The following is a 25723-nucleotide window of genomic DNA, read 5'->3' on the forward strand; positions in this document are numbered from 1 at the left end:
CATGTGTTAGTTAGCAGAACGACATTCCCAGTGGTAATAGCATTAATGAATTATGAAAGCTATTTGGGCAGAATTATACTAGTAAAGATATACTGTATTATGCAGACAAATTTCCTTGTTCTTATGTTGATCGTATACGTTAGAGTTTCGGTGATTTAGGTAACCAAGATCTCGCCCTGCGCTAGGCTACGTAGCCTATGCGCTTTAGTATACCTTAGCGTGCAGGTCTCATGCCCCCTGCACCATCAGTACCGAAACCCTGCAGTACTGGGACCCCCAAGTCTGTAATATCTGTCGGACCTTGGTGACCGAAGGTTTCGACGACCCCATGTCAACGGAGTCGAGGGATGCGGCACGAGAAAAGCTACGCAAGTGGGTACGAGGGTTCCAAAAGAACTCTCTGGGACCATACCTACCTAACGATAGGATGCGAAGCTTGCTGTTCCCGAAAGCAGGTAGTGAAATTGTCGTGCCCCAAGCACGACCCGGACCTCCCTACATCCAGATTTCCATCGAGACGGATGTCGGTGAGACGTTGCAAGGCATGGACATCCACCAGGAGGAAAGGATGACGGAAGTGTCTACGGACTCTGAAAAGGATCTACTAAAGGATGATCCCAAGGAGGAGTCTACTCTACCTCCGGAAGATGATGATGTTCCTTCCGTCTGTGCCGGCATCGGAGCCGTTACCCTCGACATCGTCAGCTTCTACCCCTCCATTGGACAACATGAGCCAGGCACTGGCCCATATTACGGCCTTAATGGAGAACATTCGCAAGCAAGGCGAAGCAAGGGAAGCGAGACTCGAGAGAGAGAGAGCTCCGTGAAGCTCCACTTACTGCCGCCTGAGGGTCATACAAACATCCCAGAGTCCAAGACCTCCCAACCTGCTCCAAGACCAATCCCTGGAGGTATGCGGAGTTTATGCCGATTGCTAACGGAAAACTCTACATCTCAGAGAAGATGGGAGCCGTCCCCTTAGACGACATCCAGTTTTGGCCAAGCTTTAACGCTTACACTGATTGCTTCATTCAACTGAAGCATGAACCAACGTCAAAAGAGGAGACGGAACCGAGGGAGGTCATGGTTTTCGACCATGATAAGGCACAGGCTCTCTTGTCAAGTAGTCAATAAAGGCGGGCTATTCAAATTCGAAAGTGTCCGCCTTGAGGAAGAAACACCCTACCTTTCTTGCTCCTGCTTCAATAGCCTTCCCCTTTACGCCGAAAGCATTTAAAACTGTCGCCAAGGCAGTGGAGGCAGGCAAACCATGCCCTGCACTAGAGGAGTGCAGGCCTCTGTCGTTAGCCTTGCCCTTGGAAGAGAAGGAATGGAAGCAAGTCCACCTAACCTTCTCAGTAGGGAATCTGGACACAGACATCACTGGACGACAGTTTAGGGAGAATCTCCTTAAACTTTCTTACTTTCTCTTGCGCAAGGAACAAGAGACGAAAGAGAGACTTGCTGCATCCTTATCTCTACAAAACTGCATAGAGATGTGTGCAGGCCAAAGAAGTACCCCAGACATGCTCATGGTCTTGGCCAAAATGCATATGGCCACCCTAGTAAAGGACCTATATGCTTTCATGAAGGCTAGGAGAGCCTGTAGAGAGTTTGTGTTCGCTGCTGCAACAGTGAAACACGAACCCAGGAAGCTGACATCTTCTAACATCTGGGGTAAAGACCTCTTCCCAAACGAAGTAGTCAAAGAGGTAGTTGAGAAAGCCGCCAGGGAGAATAGGAACCTTCTCCAGAAGTTGTGCATCTCCTCAAAGAGGAAGTCTTCCCCGGATGCGGGTCCCCAACCTAAAGGGAAGACGAAGAAGCCTAGACTTTCCTCTCAGCCTGCTCAAGAACATCCCACAGTCACCATGACCGCGGTGCCCCAAGTGGTGGCCCAAACACAGACCACCTTCCAAGTGGTGCCTCAACAGCTGGTTGCCCAGTCACCAGCTTTCAACCCCGGGTTTGAGAGGCAAACCACTACCTTTCGGCCGAAAGGTAAAAAATCCAGATGGGGCTCCTCTAGAGATCCCTCAGGAGGTAGGGGAGGACGCGGTCGAGGAGGTAAACCCTCCGGACAATCGAAGCAAGGAGATGCTTCCGGTAGGAGGGAGGCTCTTAACATTTTCAGGATTGTTGGACCTTCGATCTTTGGGTCCACGGCCTAATCAAGATTGGACTAGGATGGAAACGGAACAAGTCTCCACCATCATTTCCTCAATTCTTTCAACACTCCACCCCTCATTAGAAGAATATACCCTAGAGCTCTTGAGCAAACAGGATATAAGGAAAGCAAAATCCATCAAATTCCAGGGAAGGCTGTTTTGTGTTCCCAAGAAGGACTCAGACAAACTCAGAGTCATTCTGGACTTGTCGCCAATCAACAAGTCCATAGAAAACAGCAAGTTCTGGATGTTAATCCTCCAGCACATAGTCAGTCGCCCCCTCTCCTCCTACCTAGGATTCAAGTTAAAGAAGATGAAGTATGTTCTCAGAGCCATACCCTTCGGACTAAATATAGCCCCAAGGATCTTCACAAAACTTGCAGATGCAGTCGTGCAACAACTACGCCTAGAATGCGTTCAGGTAGCAGCGTACCTGGACGACTAGTTGGTGTGGGCAGCATCTAAAACGGCTCGTCTGCAAGCATCCAAAGAAGTGATCCAGTTCCTGGGACATCCGGGATGCAAGATCAACTTCTAAATGTCTCGACTCTCTCCAGCTCAAGGGTCTCAATGGCTGGAAATCCATTGGAACCTGAGGTCACACTGCCTCTCCATTTCCTCAGGGATGAGGAGGGAGATCGCAGTGTCTGTCAAGAGACTACTGAAATCCGACAGGATCTCAAGACTCCAACAGGAAAGAGTACTGGACTCTCTCCAGTTCACAGCAGTAACAGACCCAGTGCTAAGAGCACAGCTGAAAGATGCGTAGGGAGTCTGGAGAAGATACGCATCAAACGATCGAAGAGATCTAAAAAGACCAATACCGGCCTTACTACGATCACTTCTCAAGCCTTGGTCGAAGGCCAAGAGCCTAATGAGGACCAAACCCTTGCAACCACTTCTGCCGTTGGTGACCATCCACACTGATGCTTTGACAGAAGGATGGGGAGTTCTCTCCCATCAAAGGAAAGTTCAAGGGACTTGGTTATCTCTGTTCAAGGCCTTTCACATCAATATTTTGGAGGCCATGGCAGTCCTCTTGAAGTTTGGAAAACTCTCCCCTCGCAGATCAGTCCACATCAGACTGATTTTGGACAGCGAAGTGATAATGAGATGTCTGAACCGACATGGCTCGAGATCGTCCCATATCAATCATGTGATATTAGCCATCCTTTGTCTAGAGAGATGGCACTTGTCAGCAGTTCACCTACAAGGGTTCCGCAATGTGACAGCAGACGCTCTATCCAGGCTCAAGCCGATAGAGTCAGAATGGTCCCTAGACGCAGACTCATTCTCCTCCATCTTGGAACATGTCCCGGAACTGCAGATCGACCTCTTCGCGACGAGCGACAACAAGAAACTACCTCGATATGTAGCCCCATACGAGGACCCTCTAGCGGAGACAACGGACGCCATGTCCCTCGGTTGGAACTAATGGACCCGGATTTTCCTGTTCCTTCCATCCAACCTCCTGCTGAAGGTCCTCAACAAGCTGAAATCCTTCCAGGGAACGGCAGCTCTAGTGGCCCCCAAGTGGCCCAAGAGCAACTGGTTCCCTCTAGTGATGGAACTGAAGCTGAGGCCGGCCCCTCTACTGAAGCCAACACTATCTCAACGGGTTCAGAAGTTGACTGTCTTCGCTTCGTCACAGAGAACCCAAAACCTTCATCTCATGATTTTCTCACCTTAGCGGATAAGAAAAGATTTGGGATCTCAAAAGGCAGTATAGACTTCTTAGAAGAATACAAGTCTAAGTCAACTAGAAGACAATATGAATCGTCTTGGGAAAGGTGGGTTACTTTCATTAAGCAAAAGGACCGAAAGAAATTTCAATAGACTTCTGTCTGTCCTTCTTTATTCACCTCCATGAACAAGGTCTGGCCGCCAACAAGATAACTACGTGTAAGTCAGCCCTGACTAGACCTCTTCTATACGCCTTTCAAGTGGACCTGACGAACGAAATCTTTAACAAGATCCCGAAGACATGCGCTAGACTTAGGCCTGCAGCTCCTCCGAAGCCCATTTCATGGTCCTTGGACAAGGTCCTACATTATGCTTCATCTGTGAACAATGAAGATTGTTCTCTCAAGGATCTAACCCAAAAGGTTATTTTCCTGTTCGCTATAGCCTCCGGGGCTAGAGTTAGTGAAATAGTAGCCCTATCAAGAAATGAGGGCCACATTCAGCTCTCAGAAGTGGAAGAACTGAACCTCTTTCCTGATCCAACCTTTCTCGCCAAGTACGAGCTACCCACTAAAAGATGGGGTCCCTGGAGAGTTTGCCTTTTAAAGGAAGATGTCTCTCTGTATCCAGTAGAGTGTCTAAAGGTCTATTTTCGAAGAACTTCACACTTCAGGGGAGGACAGCTCTTCAAAGGAGAAACTTCAGGATGAAACTTATCCCTAAATAACTGAGGGCGAAGCTCACCTACTTTATTTGCAGAGCGGATCCTGACAGTACACCCGCAAGTCATGATCCGAGAAAACTTGCTTCATCACTGAACTTTTTTCAGTATATGGACTTTGAGCGTCTTCGCTCATATACTGGATGGAAGTCATCCAAAGTGTTCTACAAACACTATGCAAAGCAAGTGCAAGAGCTGAAGCATTAAGTTGTGGCGGCAGGTAGTGTAATATAACCTGTCGTCTAGTGCTGCGATGAACAGTGAATTGATTGGGACTATCAATTAGGGTGAAAAGGTGTTGACACTTCCGGTGCGACACCTTTTAAGTGGGTGTCACCATGGTGGCACTAAGACTCTTCAAAATCTCAGGTGTGGAATTATACAGATAACACTTGTGCCGTGTGTACATAGTACACAGTGTTGATAGTATACAACATGTACAGAAAATTTTATCAAAATTTTCAAATTTCAGAGTGGCACTGATCATTTCTTCCCTCTCAGGGAGAAAAACGTTTTCTGTATACGTTGTACGTATAATTTCCGTAACATGTTACACTCTTTATTCCATTTGGACATTTATTCAAAATAAATGTCTATTAGAGTGTAGTTGCGTCTTATTTCGCCCTGCAATTAGCACAATAAATATGACCAGAGTTCTCTTACTTATTTAACTAAGTAAACCTCATGTTAATGTATGCTTACAAACTATGGATATAGTTGATATTTAGTTGTTCTGACAACATATACAAACTGTGAGACCTTTGTATATCTAGTTGATACTTTTGTTTGTTCATACAATATATGCAAACCTTGAGACCCCTTTTCTGTTGTCTAGTATGACTCTTCCCTGCAGGGGCAGGAAGCCCTCACATGGTCCATGATTAGTGGTAATGTCATATGTCTCAATGGTCCGGATGACCATAGAAAAATTTGTCCCAAGGAAAATCCACAGATACAGTACTTTCTAGTAATTCTCTGATAAACTTCCATCAGGACGACATGGCTTGAGCCCAAAAAACGGATTTTGAAGCGAAGTGAAAAATTTATTTTTGGGTGAGATAGCCATGTCGTCCTGATGGACCTACCCTCCTTTTCCATAGAAAGGGCATAGGCAAGATCCCTCCCGAAAACTACTATATCTGTAGCACCAATGCTCAATGCTTCAAAGAATGAGCACCATCTTGGATACTCGTAATAGTACGGGAGGAAGGGTAACCTTGATAACGGCTCCCCTTCTATTTTTGCCACTCTTCCCCCTCGAAACGAAAACACTATTCGGGGTGAAGATTGCTATGTGTCTTGTGAAGATATACGTCCCCTGATATTATGGGATATCTTTAAGTGAAATTTTAAGGATATTTGCGCCAGGAGCTAGAATTCTGGAGACCTAAAGGTTAATTCTCTGGGAATATCACTGTAGCCAAATATCCCTTAGAAAGCTACCAATAGGAACCTTCCATCAGGACGACATGGCTATCTCACCCAAAAATAGATTTTTTGCTTCGCTTCAAAATTCGTTTTATATATATATATATATATATATATATATATATATATATATATATATATATATATATATGTATATGTATATGTATATGTATATATATATGTATATATGTATATATGTATATATATATATGTATATATGTATATATGTATATATATATATATATATATATATATATATATATATATATATATATATATATATATATATATATATGTATATATATATATATATATATATATATATATATATATATATATATATATATATGTATATATGTATATGTATGTATATGTATATATATATATATATATATATATATATATATATATATATATATATATATGTATATGTATATATATATATATATATATATGTATATATATATATATATATATATATATATATATATATGTATATATATGTATATGTATATGTATGTATATGTATATGTATATATATATATATACTGTATATATATATATATATATATATATATATATATATATATATATATATATATATATATATATATATATATGTATATATATATATATATGTATATATATATATATATATATATATATATATATATATATATATATATGTATATATATATATGTATATATATATATATATATATATATATATATATATATATATATATATATATATATATGTATATATATATATATATATATATATATATATATATATATATATATATATATGTATATATATATATATATATATATATATATATATATATATATATATGTATATGTATATATGTATATATATATATATATATATATATATATATATATATATATATATATATATATATATATATATATATATATATATATATGTATATATATATATATATATATATATATATATATATATATATATGTATATATATATATGTATGTATGTATGTATGTATGTATGTGTGTGTGTATGTATGTATGTATGTATGTATGTATGTATGTATGTATGTTCTAATAAGAACAAATAGGACTGAACAGATAGGGTTAGGGACAAACCCTACACTTGCCAGGAAGAGGAATTAGTCACTTTCTATGAAAGTCAATGCCCTCTCCACTTTGAGAACACTGCTTCTCTTCCTATCATTGAAGTTATGGAACGTAGAGTCGGGTCAGAGGTTCAGTGGGTAACCTGGAAATGCCAGTGGGTGTTGACAAATAGGTATAAAAAAGTAAGTAGCAACACACAAGAGCTTAGCATGGTAGCTAAACAAGGAGGGCATGCGAGATTCCGAAATGCTTCACAATTATTGCATCTTCCACCATGGGTGGCATTTCTCTTACGATGTGACCTTTGGGAGGATGCCTGCAACCCGGATAGAGGAGGGAATGGTGTCACATGATAGAGCTTTGGACTGTGGATATGCTCTAGTCCGGATTCTATCTCCCATTCGCCAACTATCCTCCGCCTCTGATTTACCACCAGGAATTTGCAAAGGACTTACCCTCCAAGTAGAGGTTCAGGTCATGCGGCAGAAGGGCGCTCTCTGCAACACACTCATACCTCAGTGTGCATGCATGAATGCTTACCCAATTTCATGTGCATATTCTCTGTGTGCAGTTTTTATAAGGTCAACATAAAGCAATAATAGCCAATAATGGTTACCTCGCCTCCAGGAGGTTAACAGTGGCTCTCTAAGCTAGGGAACGGGAGATCAGTCATAGACCTTCTAGACATGAATGTCATCCTGATAGGACCACCTACAAGAAAAATGAAATTTCTCCAAGACCGACGAGGAATGGGTTTAGTAAGAATTGTCTGCTTTATGGCTCCCCTCAACCGAGCTTCGGAATCCAGCCTCGGTCGTCATACTGTGTCATCTCATCATCTTGCTGTTCATCTGTCTTCAGTGTTCTTGCCATCGGTTCTCTTTCACATTATATGACTTTGCTTCACTTACGGGCTGCCAACGCAAGGGCCCATGGTCCGCCCATATATGAGCCAATCTTAATCACATCACATCAGACATGAATGAGTTTTAACAAACCGTCCAAGAGGAAAGTCACAGTCAAGAGACGATAAGGCAGTTTGGCCATTATGATGGCTATCGATCTGAGGGAAGCCTTCTTCCAGATCCCAATCTATCTCGGCTCCAGAGCATGGACACACGCCAACTGCATTCGTCTCCTAAGCTACCTGAACGACTTATAGCGGAACAAACTCCTCTCATTCAATTATGATAAGGGATTATGGTGAAGCAGAAAGTCAACCTGGTGCCCAAACATAGACCCGTTTATTTGGGAAAGATGTCAGCACCTTTCGGTGAGGAGTCTTCCCACCGCGGGATGGACTTTTGTCTTCAAGAGGTAGTTTTCTGTCTCCTTCAACAGTCCCTTCTGCAAAGCAGCTTTAAAAGAGGGCACAAAGTCCTATCCTCCCCAGAATATCTTGTTGTGAATGGCCGTTTCTACCTTCAGTCCTTCTAAGGGTATCTGAAGAGATAATATTCACAAGACTGGAATCATCCTCGGGCAGTAGTCCAAAAGGACAGTCCCAGTCTCTGTCGGCAATGACGCTGTTCAGGATGAACGCTTTGAAGGGCTCTTCCTCCAGCTTATGTGTGGCTTGATCTTAGGTAGTTTGGACACGTCAAAAGAAACTGGTGGAGGGGAGACCTGCAACACCTAAGTGAATACAGTACAAGAATTGACCAAGTACAGTACGCCGATCTCAAAGTGTGTGGACATAAAGTAGCTCTTAAACACTTTTGCCCTTTCTGACCGGTCACTCGGTGGTGTGATTAAGTATCAGCACCACCGCAAAGACAAATAACAACGGAGGCAGTACTGTTCTCTTGCAGATAGCAAACAATATCCTGACTATGATGGGATTTCCAAAAATCGATTGGTTCGCAGTCTCACCCATCGGAAACTGACATTCTCCTCACTAATGCCAAAACCGGGAGCAGCCTTCGATGAGGTTTTCCAGCATTTTTAAGATGGCTAAGATGTCTAAAGTTCCTGCTGTTCTGCCTGATAGGGTGTGTTTTGAATAGAGTCCAAACCATTCCTAACTCCTGGCATGTTCCATCAACCACCAGAAATACCAGAACTCAGTGGAATCAGTTCAGAGTCACAACTGGAAGTTATTTCGCATGTCCTCTCAGAGAACAGTCTTTTTGGTAGGAGTTGCACGAGAAGTGTCAGAATACTACCAGGAATCATTGACTTCAGGGTGCCAAACCATGTGGGCCAACTATTATGGTTAGAGAGGGGACTTTTCCTCTTGGAGCTTCTATGCCAGACTTAGTTGGAGGTAAATTTTACCTCCCAAGAGAAAGGGCTCTTCTCTGGATTGGTAATGAAACCTCATTACTCGGCCTTTAGGTTAGAGCCAGTTGATTTTACCACGTCGGCTGAAATCTTTATATTCATGCCGAGTGTTGAATGGATTTGTCCTCTAAGAGAGGTAACATGCAATTCTTGGACAGTATTAAGTCTGGAGATCACCATTTCAGTGAAACTATTCATACTCACAAGAAGGGTTGAATGGACTTGTCCTCCAAAGGAGGTAACCCGCCATCCTCGGACAGTGTTAAGTCTATTGGTCCCAGGAAGAGATACCGTTGTATGGTTGGGGCTTATTTTATACAGAAATCTTCCCTGAAAAGGCATTTTTCTTACTTGACATAGCCATGACAAGTAAAGTAACAAATATCATAGGCTCTCCTTTAGCAGCAATCATGCAGAACACTGGGGATAGGCCTCCCCCCACTTCGTTCCTGAGCTTCTAGCTAAAACCCGGATTCCATCTGTTGTAACTGCCGGGAACCTTTGTCTCAGTTCGTGAGCCAAAGAAATATAACAGACTACAATATTGGGATCAGCTACTTTTGGGCTTTTGTCAAGTGCTTGACTGCTACCGTAAACGTATACATACATTTATACCTCACCCACAGCTCCTCTTCATCACGAAAAGAGTGAAGAAGCTGGTGATATAATACAATCTTCTGGCGGAAGGAATTTTTAACTATACCTAATCGCCCTTCTCACACCATACTCTGGGAGGAGCTTGGGGTAGTCTCAGGAGGCCAGGGAAGTAGTTATGACCAAGTCTTTCTATAAGGATATCTGCCAGAGGCAAATGGAAACATCAGATGCGTACTGCCCATTACTTGAGGGAATTGACCCATAGGTCCATAGACATATTGAGCTGGAACCTGCAGAAGCTACACAGCAGGTGGTATCGCTGCCTTTTTCTCACCACAGGACCTAAGCAGTGGATCAAGGATGGAGGTTATGTGTTAGTGTGGGATGAAAGTGGAGACTGACTGGCTCTTTCCTTTCACTTTCATTTTTCCTGTTAATGGGCCACATCTGTTAGTTGGATTCAGTTTGCCTGCAGGCAAGCCTCAGTTTACTGTTAGTATTTCTGTAACATTCCATAGTGTCATACACTCTTGGCAAGGGCAAATATGTAGTAACCAAGCTAACACGTTATATTACGTATGCCACATGGTGTGAACCAAGTAAACCCGTTGCATACTACTACGACTTGGAAGCAAGCAAAACCATTAGTAATTATTTCTCAACGTTACGGTACTGAGATTTTCTGCTTGATAACCCCCCCCCCCCATGATATAGTCATACCACTGGTACACGAGGTGTAAGGAACATGAACTCTTGTTATCTACAAGGTCAGAGTTTAGGAATCCTGGGATTAGTTTTCCAGCCAGTTGGAATAGGGACTTCTGCCACCTAAAGATGAGTCTATGTAAGGGATTAGGGTTTATATATGTGCAGGAACAATTGACAAATTTGCAAGCAATTTGTATTTTTCCTAACTACAGTTAACAAACCTGAGTCCTTTACTCATACTAACCTGCCATCACCAACCCCCCAAAAAGTCTTAGCTGCAATGAAAGTGAATACCCAGTGAGCAACCAGTGGGGCTAAGGTTTCCTTGCTTCTGGCCAGCTACACCTTGTTATAGAATTTTAGCTCCTGTGTTCTCCAGGTTTGGTGTTATCTCTCTCATGTAAAGGACTCAGGTTTGTATGGTCAGAAAAGATACAAAATACTTCCAAATTTGTCATGTTTTCATATGCTGTGATGAATGTGCCATGTTCCATGGAAATATTGAAGTTCTGCCTCCCACATACAAGGCACCAGTGATTGTCTAACCTCATATCACATGTGTCAGGTTGTATAGTGATTTACATGAGTCACTACTCCCTTCATATTCATGAATGGGAAGCTGACACCTCTGGGTAGGGATGATCACCTCAGTCTGTTCATTGCTCAATCACACCCTCCACCCAAGTAGGAAGATTCCATGTAAAAGACTAGGATTTGTGTCCTTGTTGTGACAAATTGTAAATTGATGGAAAGATAGAAATATTTAGTCGGTAGTCGGGGTAGATTGCTGCAGTCATGATGATGTACTGTACAGTATTGATAAAGGGGTAATTTCATTTCATGGTACGAATAATCTGTGCTAGGTTAGTGTGGGTGGATGATAGGACAACTGCATGCTCCCTTGAACTACGGATTGGCGGACGGGCTATTTGCTCCTCAGAACTTTAGTATACAGTATTGGAAGCATCTTGCCAACTCTGAACTTGTGGGTGAATGGGCTCACTACAGTGCTGCCAGTTTCTCTGTGATTGAGTTGCATCCCGGCATTGATCACTACTAATCTCATTTGTCTGTGATAACCTTTTTGACTGCACATTTGGAGAAGAATATCTTGACATCCCTTTGTGTAAGGGGAAGGCCTGACTTCTTGATAAGGGGAAGTGAGTAGTATGCTCTCAAAAATGGTGAGGGTAGGGGCTCAGGAATATAAGAAGATGGTTGGCCTTTTGGAGAAAGATGGTGCTCTAGCATACACTGGTGAGCTGCATACAGCACACAAGGGTGATACTTAACTTGAATACCCTGAGAAATCACTTTGCGAGCTCATGTCAGAGATGAAAAGTTGATCATACGAGTCGAGCATGCTTGTAGGTGGAAATGGAGAATGAGTAGCATGGTGCATCATAGCCGGTATGCAGTGAGCATTAGTTAGAGCAATCTCAATGATTAGAGATAAAGATGAAGTTTGAGGAACAACCTGTTATGCAGGATCTCCTGCCTCAAATGTGCAGGGCAGAAAAAACTACACCTTCAGGATAAACCTGGAGAAACATTCTGTTGTCATCCATCATCATAGAGGCCTCTGTAAGAACTAACAACAAAGGATCCAACAAGGGAAGTTCAGGGCTCTGAAGAGGAGACCTAATCTTCTCCATTGAGGCCAAAACAGATTAGTCTCGCTTAGCTTTCATTTTCATACTCTGAAACCTCTCCCATTGGGAGGACAACCACTCCCTACACACAAGGGGACTTGGATGACCATTGATGTCCACACATTGAACATAAAAGCATGCGAATCCATGCCCTTCAACACCAGGACAGGTTTACTCTCATCACACACTTGCTTAGAACTCATTCTGAAAGAACACAAAGAAGAAACTCATCTCTCATTCTGAAGGAACACAAAGGAAAATTGATTAACCCAGAACCAATATAAAACTTCCTAATGCAAACGCAGCTTGTGTTGGAGCAAGTCCCTGCTTTGAGCAGGCGCCTGTCCTCCTGTTTAAAGGATCAGCTGCCTATCCTCCCGTGTAAGGGATGCCATATCTTGCTGCCAGATCCTAAATAATTTTGTTCATCAGCTGTTTCCAACTCTCACCAGAGTTAACCCCTTTAAAATTACTAAAATTTGTACTGTATAGGTATTATTATTATTATTGTTATTATTATGATGATGATGATGATTATTATTATTACTAGCCAAGCTATAACCCTAGTTGGGAAAGCAAGATGCTATAAGCCCAAGGGCTCCAACTGGGAAAAATAGCTCGGTGAAGAAAGGAAATAGATAGATGATGAGAAAAAATTAAGAATAAATCATTCGAAAAACAGTAACATCGTCAAAACAGATATGTCATTTATAAACTATAAAAAGACTTATGTCAGCCTGTTCAACATAAAAACATTTGCTGCAACTTTGAACTTTTGAAGTTCTACTGATTCAACTATCTGATTAGAAAGATCATTCCACAATGTCACAGCTGGAATAAAACTTCTAGAACTGTGTAGTATTGAGCCTCATGATGGAGAAGGCCTGACAATTAGAATTAACTGCCTGCCTAGTATTACGAACAGGAAAGAACTATCCAGGAAGATCTGAATGTAAAGGATGGTTAGAATTATGGAAAATATTATGCAACATGCGTAATGAACTAATTGAATGACAGTGCCAAAGATTAATATCTAGATCAGGAATAAGAAATTTAATAGACCGTAAGTTTTTGTCCAACTAATTAAGATGAGAATCACCAGCTGAAGACCAGACAGAACAATACTCAAATCAAGGTAGAATGAAAGAATTAAAAACACTTCTCCAGAATAGATTAGTCACCAAAAATCTTAAAAGAATTTTTTGTGCAATTGAAGAAGACACAGACCTAATGTGTGTCTCAAAAGTAAATTTGCCGTCAAGAATCACACCTAAAATTTTAAAAGGGTTTTGACGTAGGAAAAATCTAGTTTTGGGTGAGATGGCCATGTCGTCCTGATGGAAGTTCCCTTTGGCAGCTTCCTACTGTGTAATATTTCTGCGATTGATATTACAAGAGTGTTACCGTCGGGTATCGCAGGGTTCTAACTCCCGGAACGACTATCAGTAGATATCGTGTATGATCAGGGACGTATCCTAAGATAACCATAGATATGTGCACCCTGAATAGACTTAACCCAGTCTAATCCTCTAAGGTGAAGGATAAGCGAGGAGCCGTTATACACCTATCACCTTTCGGTGCTCCCATACGACCCTGCTGCTTCATTCCACATCGCAGCGGAACTACTGTGAAATAGAAGCCTGCAACGAGCAAAGGGATGAGAGAAAAATGTAGTAACAGGCGGGCCATCAGGACGACATGGCCATCTCACCCAAAAATAGATTTTTTCTGTCTTAATCCCTTTTTTGAGCTCGAGCTATGTCGTCCTGATGGAGGTGTACCAGAGAATTATCTATACTCGATGGGAGACTGCATAAAAGACCTTGTACCAAAAGATGCTACTTGTCTGTGTGACGAAGTATAGGTATTAATTTCTACCTTAATTTTGAACCAAAATAAATCTGTATTTGGCAAGTATGATGGTCTTCTAAGGGGATAGATCCGTGACCAGCCATCAACCACCCCCGTGGTGAAGAACATTCCAAATTAAAGGTGATATGTTAAAAACACTACAATTGTCATAAACTCAGTGAGTAAAAGGTGTGGAACAAAATACTTATCTACAAGTAAAGTGTATAAGTTCATTAAGGATAGAAAGTAACCATGGTACACTAATTTTATTGCCACTGAAAGAAATTAGGACTAGAAATAAAATGCATCCAACAGTATACAGTCTTTTATTGCCAAAATTTTTGAGCAAAGAATTATTACAAGTGATATGGTAATCATTTAGATCATATAATGTACGCAACTGTACTCCCTCAATATATTTGTACTCTATTTATCATGAGGGGAAAATTTACTTAACATGTCATAAAACTTCAGAAAAGGGTTATGATAAAAAACAAGCAAAATATGACCAAATAAAATACAGTCTTTTACCTAAAAACATAATCTGAACTATATTTTAACCAGTTCTAAAGTAGGTATACTGTAATGAAAAATAGGTACACGTTATTTCAGAGAAATGAAATTGAAGCATGAAACTAAAATTTAAATTGATTATTAATGATCATGAAACAAAAACCGATAGTTTACTTATTAAAAGAAATAAGCTGGAGGAATGCCCAGGGATGCACTTGAGGGCTATGTCTTTGCAGCAGGTTTGATAACACTACCCGCTGCCACCACAAAGTGACGTATTTCATTCAATTGCTTCGTATAATGCTTGAAGAACACCCTGGTGGACTTCCAACCAGTATAAGCCTGTAAACCCTCGAAGGACATGCTGAAAAAAGTTAAGCAAGGAAGCCACTTTCCTAAGGTCATGACCTAAAGGCATACTAGCCGGGTCTGCTCTTATAAAATATGCCAATTTTGCTTTCACTTGTTTCAGAGACAATTCTGATCCCACCATTTCACCCCTAAATAACTGACTGCCTTTAAAATTCTTTGTTCTGGCAAGATAAGTCTTTAAAAACTGCGCTGGACACAGAGTGAAATCACTTACGAGGTGAACTATTCTCCATGGTCCCCATCGTTTAGATGGAAGCTCATTTTTAGCCAAAAAGGTAGGATCAGGATATAAATTAACTTCACCATTGTCTGTAAATTCAATGTGACCCTCATCCCGAGAGAGGGCCACAATTTCACCAACTCGAGCACCAGAAGCCATAGCAATTAGAAAATTTACTTTTTGAGGCAAATCTCATATAGACGCAGTTTGATTGTCAATTTCTGAAGCAAATTGTAACACTTTATCCAACGACCAGGAGATCGGTTTCTGAGGAGCCGACGGTCTTAACCTTGCACAAGCTTTCGGAATTTTGTTGAAGAGGTCCAAGTTAAAATCGATGTCAAAAGCATATAAAATGGTTCTAGCCAGGGCTGACTTGTACGACAAAATCGTGGAGGATGCTAGGCCTTTTGCGTGTAAGTCAATCAAACCCCCCTCCCCCCAAAAAAAAAAATCCTTAGTGATAGAATCTGGATTCTTGTCTTTCACGTACCGAACCCATTTCTTCCACAAAATTTCAAACTGATTCGAAGTATTGGAAGTTTTATAATTTTCTGCAAATGCTAATTTGTCACGTTGAATTTTGAACCTCTATTCTAGGGTTGATGCGAAAAAATCATGAGATTAAGGGGGTTTTCCATGATGACCGTCTTCCTCTGTACTTCTTGGGACAGACTCATGGCTGGGCAAAGGCACCAACCTGGGGTTCATTACCGTCACTATGGGGTACCAGTTGCTCTTCGGTCATAGAGGAGCAATCAGGGCTGCTGTCCCCCTGAACGAACGAAGCTTGTCCAAAGCCTACATGAGAAGATTGAAGGGTGGGAACAGATAAATCCTCTCCCACTGATTCCAATCCAGGTTCATCACATCCATGCCCACTGCCGCTAGATCCATATTTGGTGCCACATAACTGGGAAGTTTCTTGTTGAGACTCGTTGCAAACAGATCCACTTGAAGACCCAGGACTAGCTCCTACACAAAAGAGAATGATTTTCCTTCTAGAGACTATTCCGTCTCTAGAGGATGTGTTCGAGATAGGGAGTCTGCCATCACATTTTGAACGCTGTGAAGGTGAGAAGCTGACAGATGCCATCCTTTCCTCTGAGCCAATGAAAAGATGGCAAAAATTACATGATTTATTTGGGGAGACCTTGACCCTTGCCTGTTGAGGCAATGCACTATTACTTTGCTGTCGAGGACTAATCGGATGTGAATGTTGTTCTTCGTGAACTTTTTGTGGGATAAGAAGACTGCCATGGCCTCCAGAATATTTATGTGGAATTGCTTGAATTTCTGAGATTAACCGCCTTGCACTTTCTTGAGTGGGGTATGACCTCCCAACCGTCCAATGAGCTGTCCGTTTGAAGAATCCCTACCAGAGGAGGAAAGCGCAACAGTATTGTCTTCGAAAGACTTCTGGCAGTAGACCACGGACGAAGTTGCCTTAGGAGTAACTCCGGGGTCGTCTTCTTATGGTCGCAGAGAGCTGTGGAGGCTCTCCGCTTCCAAACTCTGCTGGCATCCTTGAGCCGGATCTTGAGGAGAGGGCTCGTTACTGAGGCATAGTGTAAGGAACCCAGAACCCTTTCCTGGCATCACCTGGTGGTCCTTCCCAACTTGATTAGAGACCAGACTGTCTTTTCTATTTCTTTCCTCTTGGAAGGAAGTATGGACAGGGTATGAGACTGTAGGTTCCAATGAATCCCCAGCCACTGGAAAACATGAGCTGGGTCCAGTCTCGACTTTTTGAAGTTGATCTGGAATCACAGGGACTGCAGAAACTTGACAACATGAGAGGTTGCTTCTGTGCGCTCCCTTACTGAGGGAGCCCACACTAGCCAGTCGTCCAGGTATGCCGCTACTTGAAGGTCTTTTTCCCGAAGCTATTGAACAACTGCGTCTATAACCTTCGTGAAAATTCTCGTAGCTATGTTGAGCCCGAATGGCATAGTTCAGAATACATACGCCTTTTGCTACCGGCTGAAACCAAGGTAGGGGGAGAAGCCTCGACCTATCGGAAGATGCCAATAAGCGTCGGTAAGATCTATAGAGACGGTATAAGCCTCCTGGGGTAGTAAGGTCTGTATCTGCGAAATAGTCAGCATCCGGAACCTGTCGCATTGAACGAACAGGTTTAGACGGGACAAGTCAAGAATAGTTAGAGGAATAATCGAATTTTTCTTTGGCGCACAAAACAGATGACCTTGAAACTTCTTGGATCATGTGCAACGTATAACTCTCTTCCTTAACAGGTCTTGCACATATTGTTCCAGATGAGCTGTTGATTTCTGGAAAAATCTCCTGATCTCTGGAGGTTGTCTCTTTTACTTCCAACCCAATCCGTTGGAAATGATGCTCTGTGCCCAAGGACTGAACGCCCATCGCCCCTTGAACTATTTCAGCCTTCCCCCTACCGGAGTATCCTCATTGTTTGGACTGAAGATGTGCACCTCTACTTCCTCTGGTGCCACGGAAACCACGACTTCTTGACCAGCCTCTGTCTGAGCGGCTTCTACCGACTTTCTCTCATAGGGGAACGAAAGGACGGTGACCCCTGCTCATACCCAGGATTGAAAGCAGGAGTCTGAAGTCACCGGTTGAGGAACGCTGGATGGAGAAGGATTGAAAGACCTCCTGAGATATGTTGGTTTACGGACCCTCTTTGGTTGAGGTCCGACCCCAGTAGTGAATTTTCTCTTCAGAGATATTCCCCACCTCTGGAATAGGCTCTTATTCTCAACTGCAGCTTTATCCAAGACCTGCTTTACTGATTTTGGGGGAAAAAGATCCTTACCCCCATATACAAGCATCAATGAGACGCTTCGGCTCATGACGTATAGTAGCTGAAGCGAGAAAGTTTTTCCTACAGACTCTTTGAGCCTGAAAGAAGTCATAAAGATCCTTCATAAAGGTAGCCAAATGGGTCTTAGCCAAGAGGGGAAAAAACTGGGGCATCAATGAAATTCCCAATCATCATTTCAATAAAACATTGAAGAGACATCGAAGCCGATAGTCTCTCCCTAATTTCCAATTCAGCTTTAAGGAGGTGTTCAGGAGTCCTAGGCAGTATTTCGTTAAATTGTCTACTGGCTACATCCTTGTCCAATTTTCCTTCCACAAAGATAAATTGAACATCCAACCAATGGTCAGCATCATGTGGAAGAACGAGCGACACAGGCCTACATTCTTCCAAGACTGGAAGAGATATACCTTCCCAGACCTTCCCATATGGCCTTTTCTACCGCCACAAAACCTTTTGATGCAAACGGAAAAACCATTGTGTCTGGAGCTACAAATGTGGCTAACCTTTTACCTAAGGCACCTAGTTGCGTGTTTAGACACCCTGCTGTCTTCATTTCCTTCACGGTCAGGTGCTGGGCTTTAATGTGTTCTAGAAGTATCGTTTCCTTGGGGATAGCGTTGTGTCTCAAAGGGACACCTTCAGCCAACCTGACGTAGTAAGAGGGGTAGACCTCGATATCTGGATAAAATTCCAGATCAGCTATGGGCCTGGAGCCTAACCCCTGTCCAATGTGGAGGATACCCTCTGAAAGTATCGCATGACCTGCATACCTCCAAGGGTTTTGTTGCATACAAAAAGGGAGCTGAGAAGGTAAGACTTCAGCCTTACTCCGGTCCTCTTGAAATTTCAAAGCCTGAATCTCCTCACGCAAGACTTTGAACATTATTCTCTGATATTGTTGGGTCCATTCCATGAAAGCTTTCATGTTCGCCAAAAGGGACGTGTGTTCCAAAGTACTTGAAAATTTAGGTGGTTTTGGTTCCACCAGCTCAACAGGAGAAGGAGGAGGAACAGAAACAGGAGTTGTACCCAACACAGATGATGTAGTTGTAACTGTGGACATAGAAGCCGCTGTGGTGATGGCAGTTGAAACAACAGAAAAAACAGTCTCTCACAGAGGTCACACTATTATTGTGGAACTCAGGTAGATAAGAATCATCCACCTGAGGGAGAGGTTTGTTATCTGATTATACGGTTGACAGGAGAGCAGATTCTCTGCCTGGAGATAAAGAAGAAACTGTAGACATATTGTCTAGATTGAGGCTCATGGCACTTAAAGCCTCATCCACGTGTAACTGGACAGTCGGTATGGGCCTAGGGTGGGAATACAGTAACCCAATACCGAGTCCGGAGCCTCCTTAGGGAAAAGTATATCCTTCCACTCTGTAGATGGAAGGTAAGGAACCTTCGGGTCAGCATTTTTCTTAAATCCCGTGACCCAAGTATGAAAAGATCACTGGAAGAACATCCGGTCGTCATCAGAGATATCTTTCGATATCCATCCAGAGTGATGCAAGTCCTTGCACACACTGCAATCCTGAGGGTCCCAGTAGAAGACTGGACCCTTCATTCTCCGGCATTTAGCACGAGTCCTGCAGGTATCATGACCACAGGGATACCTCACGGTCCTGGCACAAATCTGCACCCAGCAGTGTATCTCCTTCGAAGACCCCGCCTGTAGGAAGAAAGGAGAAAATACATACTTTATCAGTAGAATGATCTCTTTGAATTACCAAGCTGAAAAGAATGGATTAATAGCATTCTATGATATCAACAAAATGGGGAAAAGTAAACCCCAAGTTGCATGTGATTGCAATTGATAAAATAGTAAGAGGAAAAGAACACAATATCCAGACCCCTGTTAATGGCATTGAATAGGAAAAATTAGCCGATAGTAAAAATGTCACCCTTAACCACAAAAATTATGTTCGGTTAAGCAGGGAAACAAGGATGCTCAACAAAAACATTAGCTTCTCTACCTCCGCAGAGAAAGGGCTAGTAAGTAGGCAACAAAGACGCCACCCAAAAGAATATCATATTGACGCATCGATATTAGAGCAACTGGCCTTAGCAACAAAAGGCTAAACTTTCAACCCATAATCTCACAAGAAGGATCTCTATAAAAGGATCCAGCCTGTAAGAATACGAATGAAAAATCCAATTTATGCCCTTAAAGGGAACTGGATAAATTGTTAGAATCAATTAACCATGGCTGACTAACATAAAGATACCTCGCAAGTAGTAGAAGTAAGGTCTTTATGTCGATCTGTAATTGTACTCAACAGATAATAGAGCACACCCCTTGTAGAAGGCAGTCTCCAAGAAAGAAAAACATATGCCATCATGGTACGAATATTGCCGTTAGTAACGGCACACTTGGGTAACGGCATTGCCGTCTCCCAGGGCTCTCCCTAAAGCAGAGGCATAAGAACATTCCCCTAAATGGGGTTGGACCTGCCGTCAATAACGGCAGTGTCGGTAAGTATGGCAGCAAAGTTAAACGACAATAGTTTCCACAAAAACATCATGCCGTAAAAAAAGGTTGTGGCGCTATAGGCCACACTTCCTTAGATAGTGACGTATCACTATCGTATGCCCAAGAAAAGGAATGCTGTCGGAGATGACAAAGCCATAAGTACCGGCAATGCCGTCAGTCTTTTAAAAAGGGATATGCGGATGGATCTATAGGGCCAGAACCCCAAAGGGACTAGGCCTCACAACAACAATTGCAAAAACACGGCATCATATATAGAATTAAGTTCGATATCAGTAACCAGAAGACTCACCACAGAAAGGGGTAGTGACATAAGGTTAAGAAATGCTAATCGATCTAAAATTCTCAGAGGCTAGGAGACGGCAGAACACAGTAGTCGGCGCACCGACAATAAAAAGCTCACCCTTCGCAAAGGGGAACACGATAGAACTGCCATAAGCCAGTATGAGAAAATATGAATGAATTTAGCATATTGGACCAACGAAACACCGTGGAAGGATAGGCTAGGCCTGAATGTGACAAGTCAAAAGAAAAATCCCAGAGGCTAAAAGAAACGGTAGTATAACAGCCAGCGAATCGGCTGAAAATAGATAAATGAGCTCACCCTTTGCAAAGGGGAGCTCCAGAAACTGTGCATTCCTAGCCCTGAAAGACCTTGGATGCTTGTAGCACGATGGCCAAGAGCCTAAACGGTCAGAATACAGAGAAACGCCAACAAGTCTAACAAAAAGTTCAGATACTAGTATAACTGAGTAAAAAAACCCCTCGAGGGGAAAGATCACTGTCAACGAAACCGGAACTAAAGACCAAAACGACATCGGCGAGTTCGTCTTCAACTAAATGCTTACCGTCTCTAGGCTTAGGCTAGCTGAAACTGACATGAATTAAAAAAACGTAAATAATAAAAATGCCATGTAACTGCTAAATTAAAATAGAGCCCAAAGCATCGCTATGCGAAAGAACTACTAGCTAACGTGAAACTTACGTAATAAACAAGAAAACACGAAAAAAGGGCAATCAGGTACGAAACCTGACGCCCAAGCGCTCAGGTTTACTCTATCACAAAGGCTAAAATTTATCCAAAACATTTACAGCTAAGACAAAATGCAAAGAGAGGTAAGTACTTAACTTTGATGAAGGAGAGGAAGCCATCATATGAAGAAATCTTCAAAATGAGGTGAAAAGAGTGCACACAAAAATGTAAAACACTAGTGTCGAGCTGTGAACAAAGGAAAAAGCGGCAGGGTCGTATAGAAGGACCGAAAGGTGATAGGATATGTAACGGCTCCTCACTTATCCTTCCCCTTAGAGGATTAGACTCGGTAAAGTCTATTTGGGGTGCAGATATCTATGGTTATCTTGGGATACGTCCCTGATTATATACAACATCTATGGATAGTTGTTCCGGGGTTTAGAACCCCGTGATACCTGACAGTAGTTCTCTTGTAATATCAATCGCTGAAATATTATACAGTAGGAAGCGGCCAAAGGGAACCTCCATCAGGACGACATGGCTCAAGCCCAAAAAAAGAATCGTACAAAGTTAGTGAAACATTATCAATGTTGAGGTCCGGATGTTGAGGAGCCATTGTCTTTTGACTTACAATAATTCTTTGAGTTTTGTTAGGATTCAACTCCATACCCCATAATTTGCACCATGCTTTAATTTATCTAGATCTCTATTAAGCGATTCAGCAACCCCAGATCTACATTCAGGGGATGGAATTAATGCAGAGAGTAGCATCATCCGCATATGCAACAAGCTTGTTTTCTAGGCCAAACCAGATGTCATGGGTACATTGTATGAAAAGTAATGGGCCAAGAACACTTCCCTGTGGAACATCAGATATCACATTCCCATACTCACTATGGTGCCCATTAACAACAACTCTTTGAGATCTATAACCTAACAATTCAATAATAATGCTAGGAAACGACCTGCCCACTCCCAACTGTTTTAGTTTGAAAACAAGGGCCTCATGATTAACACGGTTAAAGGCAGCACTAAAATCAAGGCCCATCATACGAACTTCCTGGCTACAATCAAGGGATTTCTGTACAACATGGGAGATTGTAAGAAAAACAGGAATGAGGAAGTTCAATTTTTTTCATTACTCTATTTACTGTCAAACACATCAGCCAAAAGGGTTGCCTTTTCCTTTGAATATTGAGTAACTAAGCCATTTGGTCTAAGAAAAGGAGGAACTGTTGCATCTACACCAAAGAGTGCAGATTTAAGGGTAGACCCCCATTCATGTTTCTTTTATGGTTAGATTGTATTCCTTTTCAGTTGAAGCATAAACTGTCTGAGCAAAAGCTGAGTATAGTTTGTACCAACCGTGTGTCACACGATCGTACATAGTAAAGACATTTCTCTTTTTTGTATATATCCTTTGTATCTTCGCTCTTCCCTCGCACTGACAGCGACCTGTATCAACCTGTCTGTTTTTCTTACCGTTAACTGTTAACAGAACCGGTTGCCAGTTGGACATGAAATAGCCTGTTATATTTTATGACCTTCTTGCCCAGACTTGATATATATATATAAACTGATGTTCTGTAATAAAGTTACTCAGTTGCTTTCATCTTTCCTTGTGATCCGACGCAGTCCGAAAGCATTCCTACTAAACATTCGTTGCAAAGAAGAGTAGGTCTCCATTGATCGTCTAAAACCTGCTTATCTCCTGCCAGATGACCCACCTACAGTTTGCCTCTCTAGATCAGGGTGCCCTATTTAACATGTACAGTATGTCATTTTTATGGGGGGGGGGAGAGCCATGTACCAACTGTGTGTCACAATCGTACATCGTAACAATATTTCTCTTTTTTGTATATATTATCCTTTATATCTTCGCTCTTCCCTCGCACTGACAGCGACCTGTATCAACCTGTCTGTTTTTCTTACTGTTAACTTAACAGAACCGGTTGCTGGTTTGACATGAAATAGCTTGTTATATTTTATGACCTTCTTGCTCACACTTGATGTATATATAAACCGATGTTCTGTAATAAAGTTACTCAGTTGCTTTCATCTTGCCTTTTGAGTCACAGCCTCTCTCGGCCTGTCACAAGTTATTTCAGGTCAAATCTGATCTGTTACCCTTCCAAAGATGATAGGCCTCCTGCTTCTCCAATTAAGCACGTTTACAATCATCATTGAACCACGGTTTGTCCTTCACTCAGTACCTTAGCACAGTTATGTTGACTAGATTCTCATTCAGCTAGGTAAGAAAATACGAAATATAAAAAACATGTGATGTTTGTGGTACTTTACTTTGCTTTGCTATGATTTATAAGTATCCAAATCAAAGTGTGTCTTACTATTTTTGTCTTTGCTAAATGTTTTCAAGTAATTCTTCATACCCTCATTAGGTTCTTTTTCATATTTTCCAGGTTAAAGTGGAAGAAATTAAAGTAAAGGATGAAGATGAGAGCTGGTTTGATGGAAATGAGGAAAGTGGGGCAAATATACCGTACTGTGAGACTGATTCTAATATTGAGTACGATAATCAAACTATAGATTACTCTAATCCTTGTGTAGCGTGGGAGTTTCCTGCAGCAACCCAGCCTCATCTGCTGGAAAGCCACTTGCCTCAAGGCATGCCAGGAGCTTCAGGATTGCAGGCGGTAAGTTTTTGAATTAATTGTTTTGGGGATCATTATGCTGATGAAACTTCTTTTGTGTTTTATGAATTGAAGAAACTTTTTACTCAACTTCTGTTTTAAATGAGAAAAATTTGGATTCCAATTCTGTAGTTGTTCCCAGAGTCACAAACCTTGAATTATTTATATGGATTATCTTTGACGTTGCTGAAAGGTAGTCATTTGACTAAAAAGTGCGAGGTGACAACCATGCCTAACCACTGTAGTGGGTAGGCAGGGGGTGGCTGGGGCTACCTAGCCACCTATATATACTCCCACATCGGTGAACTACGTCACTTTTTTTCTTTTGGCTTGTAAAGAGCAGACCTCTCCTCTCCCCTCCTCAAGACTGACTGTCATTGACTTTGCTTATGTGGTTTGCTTTTTCTTTTACTGGTGTGACTGTGCTTCTTCCTCAACGCTCCAATGCAAATGTGTCCTGGTTGCGAGGGAGCCACTTGCAGTAGCTTCATGTTGTCGGTTGATACCGACCCTCATTCCTTATGTTCGACTTGCATGGTACGGAATGGCCTGCTTCTCTGTGGGAGAAATTTGGGCGCGACAGGAAGAAGAAGGCTAAGCGCGATCTTTCTCCCTCCGGGGCGAGGAGTCCGTGAGCCTCTTCTTCACACATGCCAAAATCTCTTCCTGAAGCTCCTCCTCGCTTCCTTTCTTCTGGGGGCTGATCGAGTAGGTGTTGTTGCTTCCCCTAATGGACCACCTTCAATTCTACCCGCTGGGGAACCATTCTCACTTGCAGATGTGTTACAGACAGGGCTGTCTTTTTGGGGTTTCGGCTCCCCCTTCGAAGGAAGCGTTGCTGCTGCTCCTTTAGCATGGTGCTAGGAGGGATCTTTCTCCTCAGCCTTCAACATCTTTTGCTCTGGATGTGTGCAAGGGCCACCTTTCACCCTCTCCTGGCCCTTCTGTGCTTTGGCGAGGCAATTGTTCACGTTCGCCCTTACAACGGCCTTCTGCTGACGACACACCTGCTCGCCATCTTGGGACTTTGTCGTCTCCTAACCCTCAGCCTTCTACCTCTCCCCACACGAATGGTTCCAGCTCACAAGCTAACCTCCCTTTGGCTGCAGGCAATGATGATCTTCAAATGGCCAGCGTTCCATCTGTCAGCCGTTCGCAAGGGTGAGACCCGCCATCTTCTTGTCCTTCGGGACATTCTTCATCAGGACGTCGTTCCCGACATTCCGAAGATCATCTTGGCGATTAAATGTCATCATGATCTCGGCGCTCTTCCTCGCGAAGGTGTTCAAACTCCAGAGCTTCACGCTCATGAGACTGCAGGTTATTATAATCTCGGATCCGTTCTGATTCATGAGCTAAAAGCTCACGATCACGAACTTCACGATCACAAACTAGACACACTAGGTCTAGATCTGGACGCTTACTTTCTAGATCACGAGGGTGGCGGTTATGTTCACGAGGGTGGTGCATATGTTCACGAGGGT

The 25723-nt window shown here is 42.3% G+C and overlaps 1 protein-coding gene across 14 annotated transcripts in view; it reads left to right on the forward strand.

Moving 5' to 3' along the window:
* The window catches only part of LOC137645970 (protein bric-a-brac 2-like), a 284612-nt gene that overhangs the window by 51643 nt on the left and 207246 nt on the right, over positions 1-25723 (forward strand). For all 14 annotated transcript variants that reach the window (XM_068379057.1, XM_068379056.1, XM_068379049.1 and 11 more), the window contains exon 4: positions 24009-24242. In XM_068379057.1, coding sequence (XP_068235158.1) covers positions 24009-24242 — 234 coding nt within the window. The remainder of the gene's footprint in view (positions 1-24008; positions 24243-25723) is intronic.

Source organism: Palaemon carinicauda, chromosome 8, assembly GCF_036898095.1.
Source record: "Palaemon carinicauda isolate YSFRI2023 chromosome 8, ASM3689809v2, whole genome shotgun sequence".
NCBI classification, from domain to species: domain Eukaryota; kingdom Metazoa; phylum Arthropoda; class Malacostraca; order Decapoda; family Palaemonidae; genus Palaemon; species Palaemon carinicauda.